Consider the following 11,043-nt stretch of genomic DNA (forward strand, 5'->3'; position numbering starts at 1 on the left):
GGTGTACAAAACTGTGGTGAGACCAGCGACGTTGTTTGGTCTAGAGACAGTGTCACTGAGGAAAAGACAGGAGAAGGCGCTGGAGGTAGCATAGATTAAGATGCTGAGGTTCTCTTTGGGAGTGACTAGGAAGGATAGGATCAGGAATGAGTACATCAGAGGGACAGCACATGTTAGAGGTTTTGGAGATAAAGTCAGAGAGGCCAGACTGAGATGGTTTGGACATGTCCAGAGGAGAGATAGTGAATATATTGGTAGAAGGATGCTGAGTTTTGAACTGCCAGGCAGGAGGCCTAGAGGAAGACCAAAGAGGAGGTTTATGGATGTAGTGAAAGAGGACATGAAGGTAGTTGGTGTGAGAGAAGAGGATGCAGAAGACAGGGTTAGATGGAGGCAACTGATTTGCTGTGGCAACCCCCGATGGGAAAAGCATATGTCTAGTCTTACTAGGTCATAAAACTTTTCATTCATTCATCCATGCATTCATCCATGCATTCATTCACTCAGTCATTCATCTTCATTACCCGCTTCTTTCGCTGGCACGGATCGTGCGGTTGCTGGAGCCCATTCACCAACGGACTGGGGGCATGAGGTACGGTATACTTTGGGCGCAACACCAGCGCACCACGGAGCCACATATAGGACAGACAAAGACACCTTGTTGTGTGGCAATATGGAAGCCTAAAATTGAGTCACCTCGATGTCATTGATGGAGTCAGATTTGAGCAAAGAGCCCAAAACTGCATTGTGCATGGAGGACAAGTAAAGGCTTTCTGCTCTTCTGATGGATGGCTACTCCAGGTTAACATTGATGGCGTCTTTTTTTTTTTTTTTTTTAATTGGTGGTGGTGGGAGGAAGTTGAAGGACCTGCGGAGAATCCACGCAGATACGGGGAGAACATACAAACTCCGCACAGAAAAGCCACAGGTGAAACCATACAGATCTCCTTGCTGTGAGGGAACAATGCTACCCACTGCACTATTCCTGCTGATTCCTACCATGAACTCAATACTATCCTGCAGTTCAATGCAGTGAGGACTGCCCAGACTTATAAATAGGAGGCAAAACAACTATCTACAAGTGGAAGATTAAATAAACAAGACCACACACTTTGGGGCAGGACTCGGCGGTCTACCTGAAGGACAAGAGACATTTTTTGAAGATAACAATGTACACATCTTGGTTTTGAAAGAAAGTTGGTGATGTGACGTGATGTAAATGAATCTATATGACTATTGTAACCCCCCCCCACCCTCAACAAAAATCTTTCATACATGAAAATGATGCATGTGAATGGATGTAGAAAGAAAAAAGATTTAACATAGATATCCATTAGAGCAGGGATGCCAAATTCATTTCCACCGAGGGCCACATCAGCATAATAACTGTCCTAAAACAGCCAAATGGAAACATAAATGTAACTAAATGTAAGTCAATGTAATGGAAAATAAATGTAACTACTTAATGTTAAATAACTCTTAATCTATTACTTATTCAAGTTACAAACATTACAGTTGCACAGAAAAACTATGTTTGCTTGCTGCTCTGTTATAACATAAAGTAAATGCTTTTAATTTGTCAGGTTATGAAACCCACAAGACTCCATCAATCAAGGATCTAACTCTCTGAGTGAATAAAAAAATAACATCAAACACAAGTTAGGACATTAACTTTTTTCAAAATGGTTTTGTCAAAGTTAAATGGGCTTAATTACTGCATTGTGGGAATGTAGTACAGTATATGCTCAAAGCACACTTTGACCTATTCATTTTTAGACACTGATCTTTTATTCTCTCACCGGCCACGTAAAATGATGTGGCGGGCCGCATTTGGCCTTGAGTTTGACACTTGCACTGGAGTGTAAACTTTGTTTCATTCACTTTATTTACTCTGGGTGAATTTGAAAAAAAAAAATCACAAACATAAATTTATCTAATGTAAGGTAACAGTTGTCCCGATGGTCTTATGAAAGAACAAGCACATAAAATCACAAATAAGTTTTAAGTTCCTACAACTTCATGACTTATTTATGTGAAAGAGTTCCCTCTGCTGGTCCAATATGATACCGTTTATAGAAAAAAATACTCAACGCAAAAAACAAGGCTCAGAGGAACAAACTAGGCAAAGTGAATATAATAATGAAAAATAAACTGATTTTAGCTAACTACATTGTAATGTTATTGTAACTACATATTGTACTAATATTATATATGGCTGACTTAGAATATAATATAACCTGGCCTCTTATCAAAATCATGGTTTTGATTAAGTTTCTATGAGGTCACTGACCAAGTACATCCAATAATCACTTTCACCAAAATAATAATTTCAGTGTGCTTTACCACGTAATTAGACAAACGAGATCCATACCCATAAAAGACTTAGAACATTAAATGATTTTGGACTTGAGAGGTTGTTGGGTGTGAAGGGGTTGTTGGATAGTGTAGTTTAGGGTCACTCTGCTGAAATGAATTTGCTGTTAGCCTGTTTTTTCAGAATCTATTTTACGTTATTTATCCAACATTCACCAAAATCAGTTTCATATATTCATTTGCAATTTACTTGATTCTAACATTCTAGCAGTACCTGTCTGTGCTGACCCTGAAACTTAATATTCACAAGTAATTTCTGTGAACTTTTTGATTCTAACACTGAATTATTTCTGTCCTGTTGTTAATGTAATTCTTAAGGTTTATGTATTATTACTCAGACACACAATGATCTGCTATATTGTGACAATACTGCCTTAATATCACATAATATTTAAATGGTCAACAAATCATAAACACAATCCTTACACTCCCCTTTGCATGCTCTATAACAAGTTTCACTCATATACCACTAAGTTCCACTCCCTATTTTACTTAACCTCCAATCAAAGTCACTCCCTGGTTTTGTTGGTGATGTTCAAATCAAGTATGTCTTCTTTGTGATGCTAGTTTGCTATTTTCTTTTTGATAACCACCTGGATGGAGGCAGATTTATACAAGAAAACGGATGAATGGATGGAATATCAAAGAAGTCACTTGTCCTGGTTTGTCAGCCATCATTTGGCATCATGATGTCACAGTGTCATATAAGTGACTTGTAATGAATTAATCATAAAATTGACTAGTATCTAAAATGTGACTATGGCATATTGGTTAAGGGGAGGAAAAAAACTAAGAAAAAAGTAGTAAATCAGTTGGTAACGAAAATAATCTTTAATTTCAGTTTTGTAATACATAGAGAAATACAGGAATAAAATAATACATTGAAACTCTGAATTTTTGGAACAACATGCAACAACAACATCAGTCAAAGGCAAGTACAGATATACTATGCAAGTACTGCTTTAAGCATTTTAAGAAAAGACCTCACTTTTTTGCTTAGGAAAGCCTGTCCTTGTGCTGAATAACAAATGCAAATAACTTTTGGCATGCAGTTGACATTTAGCACTCAAAACATCTCTTAAATAAGATTCTATTATGATACCACATAAGAAATAAAATATTACTATTATTACCTTAATGAAAATTACTGTTCAGACTAAATAAATTATAAGTTAGCTTCACTTTTTATCAACATGCACAATAAGATGATCTTTGTGGTCACTATTACACGGTCAGCACAACTTTTTTTGAATATATGATTGGGCTCTGTTAGTGTAGAGGAGAATTTTGTAAATGGATTTGGAATAACTCAGTTTGTTTAATGGTTCATCAATATCGTTTCAGCCCATATTTAATTTATTCAGTTCAGTCTTTTTCTATATTAGTTTACATCACACTATAACTGCCTGGTGTCTTTGCATTTCAACCTTAATTATTACACGTTTCAGATGATATTACATGTTTATTAATAAATAATTAATCACATATTATGTAAAAAAAAAGTTGATCTGATATGGAACAGATTGTCCTGCAAAAAAAAAGCAAACAAAAGCAGGAGTTGCTCAAAAAACCATTGCTGCCAAATGGGTGAGTTTGTTTCCTTGTTGCATTCTTTCTTCCCTTTAAAACACTTGATGTAAACACTCAAACCTGTGTATTTTTGATAATGTTTATGATAAAATTGAAAATTATAAATTCAAAAGTATTGGACGTTGAACATGATACATTATGAGGAAAACAAGACAGCAGATAGTTCTAATTAAATCAAAGTGTGTCTGGTGAAATCTTTCATTCTGTGATAACGTATATGCATCATCATGATAATTGTTGAATACAAGATTTTAAAAAAGCAGACAGTTTGATTAATGTTATATACAATTACATTTTCTATGTACAGTCAGTTACAGTATTTTCGTGATTCATGAAATAGACAGGCTTATACCTCAGCATCAGATACAGACTTGTCTTTGCTCCGACTGGTGACCATTGAGTTTGTGTAGGTGTAGGAGCGTGATACCTCCTCCTGGAAGGCAGTTTCCAACACATTTAGGATGGATTTACGAACTTTGTCCTTGAAATCTTGACCCATGAACACATACAACAGTGGGTTCAGACAGCTATTGAGAAAGGCAAGGCTGGTTGCTATGGGAACTCCGATTGTGGTGACATGGTCTAATATTTCGCTTGCATGAGCAGCCATGTGATTCACCAACTCAATGAGGGCCATGACATGATATGGAGCCCAGCACAGGAAAAAGGTGGTGATAACAGCAGCAATAATCTTGAAGGGGCGACTTGACTGGCTGGCCAGGGTGCGATTTCTCCTGAGGCGATGGATTATTACAGCGTAACAGGAGACGATGACAGTGAAGGGGACAACAAATCCCAAGAGGAAGCGGGTGATGGTCATGGCCTGATGACGAAACTGTCGCAGCTGATTGACTGATGGTGTTTCATAGTCATCAGAAAAAGCAAAGTTGTTGAAACAGTTGATGATGTCTTCATTGTTGTACGATGGCCCAGTGTCCCTGAAGATAAAATACGGAGCGCTGAGAACCAGAGCCAGTATCCACACACCCAGACTCACACAGGATGCCTTGCCTACACTTCTGTGGTTCTGAGCCCAGACAGGCCACACCACAGACACACATCTGTCCACACTGATCACCACCAGAATGTAGACACTGGCAAACATGTTGAGGAAGCTTATGGTGCTGTTCAGTTTGCACATGAACTTCCCAAAAGGCCAGTGGAAATCCATTGCTGTGTATGTCACACTGAGAGGCAGGAAGGCTGTGAAGAGGAAGTCAGCCACGGCGAGGTTGAGGAACCAAACTGTGTTCACAGTTTTCTTCATCTTAAACCCGGTCACCCAGATGACAACTCCATTCCCAAGCACACCGAGAACAAAGGCCAGGCAGTACACGATGAGAGACATGATGTTGAGGGACTGTCTCAGCTCAGCATGCTCATCCTTATAGTCATACTCATCATCGTCTCCGTAAAAAGTGCCATTTTTGACAGTGGCATCTGTTGTACCAATGTCATAGAATGGGGTAGCTGTCAATCGCTCCATCATTGTCTTGAGACCTGTAAAGATTCCAATAACTGTGTCACTATGAGGGCCATAATGCATGCATTATTTTTTATGCCATCTTCATTAAAATTTAGAATATTTGGCATTTAAATGCATTAAAAGGATTTCCTAAGTTCCATAAGTTTTGAAGCTAGTTTGAGGCTTAAAGGGCAAAAAATCTTGAAAGTCAATGTATACATGCAAGCCCACTGAATGACAAGTCTGCGGCAGGGTTGTATACTTAAAATGGTTTGTAAAGGTTCTGATCAGATTCTAACCTCCAGTACAGTAAAGTGTATAGTCCAACACCCCGTAGATTTAATTACAATGGCTTAATTAACATATTCTATTTTCGCGATTAATTAACAAAGTTTGGATAAGTTCTTTTCTAAAAATCTCGGAAAAGAATAGGCTGTGAAAGAGCAAGTTAATTTACGGAGAATAAAATTCTACTTTTCCGTCTTCTTTCATCGTCCTGCTAAATTTGCTGTGATCTGATGTTTTTGAGGGTAATTGAGGTACAATACCTGGATCAGAGTCCGCTGTGGCTGTGTCCACACTTTGACTTCACCATCCAAATGCGTTCCGTCTGCGGGAATACAGAGATTTGAGTCTCCGAGTCTTTAAATAAGTGACGTCATCGTTCACGTCGCGTCGGAATCTCAGGCTCCTCCTCACTGTGGAAGTCAGCCAACTCTGGTGTCGCGTCATTGGATGAGAGACATGTTTCTGATTATATAAAACTCTTGGTTTAACTGATGTTATTGCATGCATCCATATGGGCATTTCAATTTAACCCCTACACTGAAGTCAAACTGTGGATGCTTCTGTCTCAGTATTTGACAAGTTGTTGTTCCTTGGGAAAAATCCAAAAGTGAAAACACCAAACTACTAATCCAAAAATGATCAGTTGTCCCAGATGACGCCCACAGGAGTGGAGCTGTGACCGTGAAGGCATCAGTGATGCTGCTGCTTAATATGTTTTTCTCTCTGTGGTTGGAGCTCAGGTTGGCTTTAAGTGAAGATGAAGAGCTCGGTGTGGACTGTTGGCATCACATCTTCATGTTTATGACACACATCTTTAAAGTCCAGTCTCAATGTACACACAAACAAGTCACAGCGGCATCCTTCTGATAATTCAGGGTTGTGCTGCAGATTTATAAAATGACCTGTAAAAAGAAATCAAACCTGCTCAAAAAGTGTCTTGATGAAAAATGTAATTTATGTATGTAATTTATCACATTGTTGGAATTTGGATTGATATTGAGACCATTTAATTTAATGGCATATACAATACAGTATTGTACTGTACAGTATATTTCTAGATCAGAATGCCTTTGAAATCGTGTGTCGTAATCACATCTATTTTTTATTAATGACATATCCACAGGGCAATTGTGATAAAAGTTAAATAAGAAAATCTAATAAAAATTGGACTGCAAAATACTGAAACAGTAATTATGCAACTTTGTTTTGAGCCCAAAAATAATTATAGAAAATAAAATAGAACAACTTATTGGGTAGAATGGGATGCTTTTGATCACTTGTATACTGTGTTGTCATTACTTTGACTCACAAACTCGCTGAAACATTTTACCTGAACAATATAAACGTCGAAGAATCACAAGGCTGCATAACAAGACTGCCAAACAACCACAGACTAGAATGAAAGCTTTAAACAACAGATAATTCATATACACACCCAGGAGTATATCTAATCTGTAATTCACATATATTTCATCTTTAAAAGCTCCCTGGCATATCCTTGCTGTTGTTGTGCATGGCATACATATCTGTCATGTTCCCAGAGAAATTGGAACTGAAATCTATTCCAAGACCTTTCAATTATACAAAACTACAGATTAACTTAATAAGTAAGAGGGTTAAAGCTTAAACAAATAACAGGGCAGAGCAGAAGATTTAATGAAACTTCCTGAAATACAGAAAGTTCTTGTGTGTGAACTGCTTTTTGTTGTTGCATTGAGGGCATGTGTATTTTAAAATTCTGCAGAAATACAGCAGAAGAGGAGTTTGCCGTAAAATGCAATCAATAAAGCAACAGTAAGAGCAAAATTGACTGGACATGGATTGGTAGAGGGTTGGCTAGAGAGATGAACTTTTTTTTTCTAATTTCCCCATGGAGTAGCCCTACCTTTTTGCGGGGGAAATGTTTCAACAATTTTTTGACTTGATCATATTTCCTCCCACACAGTTCCTCCTTACACCGAGTGTTACTGCCCACTACCCACACATTTGTTCATCTGCATGAGTTAACTCTTTGTTTAGAAATTTCTATGTGGTAAAATGATAAATTACATTGAATGGACTTCATCTGCAACTCCATTTGTGTGCTTTTATTTGAATATTTAAAAGATCACAACCAAAATTATTTAAATTTATTGAAAAATATTCATTTTAATTGAAGAGATTTGAAAGTATTCCATGTAATGTTTTAAGTTTTTCGTATTTATACAAAAACGGGCAACACTGCTTTAACTTTGAACTTGCTTGCTTGCCATTCATCAAGAACTGAAGTTGCTGCCTCACAGAAATAAGTTTCTGTGTTCAAGTCCTGGTGATAACTATTGTAGGGGATTTTGTGTGCAGGATGGATCTTCTCTCCTTGTCTGCATGGGTCCCTCTCTGGGTTCTCTGGGTTCTTCCTCCCAACACCAAACACATGCTGTGTGGGTGAATTGGTCACTGTAAGTTAGGTGTGGGCTATACAATATGGAGCCTTGTGATAAACACGCCTGAAGTCAGCTGGGATGGGTTCTAGGCCCCACACCGGATAGGTGGTTGCAGAAATTAATGAATTCATACAGACAGTTTTTAACATTATGGGCAAAGACATTTAAAGTGTTTGTCCTTTGTCCTCTATCAGAGCCTCCAGATGTGTAGCGGGCACTGGCAAGGTTGTCCAAAAATAAATGGGGTCACTGGGTCTGAAACTCGAAAACGTAACATTTATGGGATTTTTCTGTGGCATCAATAGATAGTGGAATATTTTTGTCAAATTATCGACATTATCATTTGATTGTCATAGATAAAGGTAATCTTTTGGAGATTCATCCAATTTCATTTGAAAGATTTGTAAACTCCAGGAGACTTTGGGGAAGGCTTTCGGGGCACGATTTGTCTTGATTTGTAACTAACCAGCATTCCTTTTCAGAATGCTATAGTTTGTGGGTAGGATCGCCTTGCTGGTAAGAAATAGAAGGTTACGTTGCAGGGCTCCTTCGTTAACACCTCCAAGATGAACTCATTGATTGGATATAACAGGAACAAGATGTATAAGGGCTGTGTCACAGTTCCTGCATCCAAACAGTACCAAGGGATCATGGGAGTTGTCTCTGCATTAGTAAACAACCATCATATACAACTCAAATCTGAATGTATGACTCAGACAGAGTCACACATTTAGATTTGATAGGGTATTATTGGAATGTTTGAAAGTTTTATTACTTTTAGTAATGTTCACAGAGTTTACTCACTTACTGAATCTCGCCAATTTCTAGTGACAAATGACCAAATCAAAGGCACTATTCCCTTAATTAAAATTAGGTATTTTTCTGACCGTATTATTGTAAACATAAGTGATAATGAATTCCAAACACAATAAAATCTTTTTTTAAAAAGTCACGTTTTTATAAATTTTTTCAAATTTTAATCTTTTATGGTAATACACAGTTTTTCAATGCTGACTTAAAATTAGGGCGTAAAGACAAAAAGAAGCATTGCAGTAATGACACTGGTTTCTAAACCTCAAGAGTTTGCACAGTGAAACCAAATGAGGCTCAAAATCAGATTCAAAGTGTGATCTGCTAGAAACTGCCCAGCCTTAAACCTAAAACATCCCACACAAATACACAGGAACAGCGTCCTGCCAATACCCCCAGATGTGAGGGGGTGGAAGTATGGAATGAGTGAGGGGAAGAGAGAGAGAGAGAGAGAGAGAGAGAGAGAGAGAGAGAGAGAGAGAGAGAGAGAGAGAGAGAGAGAGAGAGAGAGAGAGAGAGAGAGAGAGAGAGAGAGACAATGCACATCTGTGCATGTGTACTTTCTGTGTCTCTGCATGAGTTCAGAGCAACACCCTGATTTGAGTGGGTAGGAGGACTCCTCTATTTTATCATTGCCTTTTAATCCGAATACATAAATGTTTGACATCTGAATCCCCACTGACTGATACTCTCCACCAGGCCCAAGAACAATATATTAAATCACTGGACACTATTTAAGATAAGCTAGAAGAGTCAACTTCATGACTTTCTTCAAAACTAGTGAACAACTCCATTCATATTACGAGATTATTCCAGTGTTTTAGATAAAGTCTAGACACTATGACTCCTTTGTTTTCGTTGGTTGTGACTCTGTCCTGTGATGCAGTATCCATGTCACATTTCTGTGTTCTTTACTTTAAAGTTTTTTGACAGAACTTGAAAGCTGAGCATTTTGTTGCTGTCTGTTGGGGATATTAATAGCTATTCCAAAGCTATAGTTTGAGGTAAGCCTTCAGAGCCCTGGGCTTGCCAGAGTTCTTGATTTACCAACCAAACGTGTAATTATGTGTGTGCTGCACAAATACCAATTTGGGTGTGTAGAACAACTAGTGGGGGTTTAAAGAGAATTTAGTTCTAGCAGAAGGTAATATATGCAGTTTGAGTTTGAGGGGGTTTATTCTTCATTAAAACAGCTGGCAAGATGAGGGGATTACAGAAATGCATAACAAAACTGCATGTAAGTGTGCAAATCTGTGTGTGTGGTACTAAGACATGGTAATGACATACACCATGACAGACTGTAACTTTTATACACCCAGTATTTTTCGCTTCTGCTACATAGAAATTACTTTAACTTGCAGCACTAGATCCTTTTGTGAAACAGGAGTATGAAACTGTTGAAACTTCTAGACTCCAGTACTGCTGTCATAAAGACATAAATAGTGGAAATATGCTACGGCCTAAAACCTCAAAGGTTTGTTGATCTTGTTGCGGTGATAACTGGAAAATTGAACCCTTGAGGTCAGAATTTTGTTTTGGAAGTCAAAAGCGGTGCTATCGGTGTTCACCCCTCAGTGACAGCTTGTTTCCATGAAATGCACCACACACAGGAAAAAAATGCAACCTCAATAACCAAAACCACTTCCTTACATTGGTCCCTACTTGCAACCACAGCGGCTGGTCCCCCTCAGCAGACCTATGGGAGATGAATAATTACCCCAAGATCGGATCAATCAGACAGCAAACACATCTGGTAATGCATACATCCAATATAGTTCGTAGTGCTCTCTGTTTGAGTGAGGGTATTTAATGTGGACTGGGGCTGCAGGAGCGGGGCTGGTTAAACAAGAGCAGCAGAGAGTTTTGACCCATGCCATCTGTTTAACACTTCTTGAGCATTTTTAGGTTGAAGAGGCAGCAGCTGAGCATTTGTTTTCCTTCTTGTTTCATCAGAATGATCACATCCTGAATGCTATCAAGGACATGTGTTAATAAACAGGCATCTGGGTGTCGTATGTGTCCCCATCAAAGACACAACTGAGCAGTTAACTAAGGGACTCATATTTGTAGTGCATTTTAGTTTGAGTTTCTCTA

At 38.2% G+C, this 11,043-nt stretch overlaps 1 protein-coding gene across 1 annotated transcript; it reads right to left on the minus strand.

Annotated features, from left to right (window-relative positions):
- Nucleotides 1-3,181: 3,181 nt before the first annotated feature.
- fpr1 (formyl peptide receptor 1) lies at nt 3,182-6,108 on the minus strand. Its single transcript, XM_068323864.1, has 2 exons — nt 5,977-6,108; nt 3,182-5,463 (listed from the first exon to the last, which is right to left on the minus strand). The coding sequence occupies exon 2, from the start codon at nt 5,450-5,452 to the stop codon at nt 4,310-4,312; it is 1,143 nt and encodes a 380-aa protein (XP_068179965.1). The 5' UTR covers nt 5,453-5,463; nt 5,977-6,108; the 3' UTR covers nt 3,182-4,309.
- Nucleotides 6,109-11,043: the final 4,935 nt, after the last annotated feature.

Source organism: Antennarius striatus, chromosome 9, assembly GCF_040054535.1.
Source record: "Antennarius striatus isolate MH-2024 chromosome 9, ASM4005453v1, whole genome shotgun sequence".
Classification (NCBI taxonomy): domain Eukaryota; kingdom Metazoa; phylum Chordata; class Actinopteri; order Lophiiformes; family Antennariidae; genus Antennarius; species Antennarius striatus.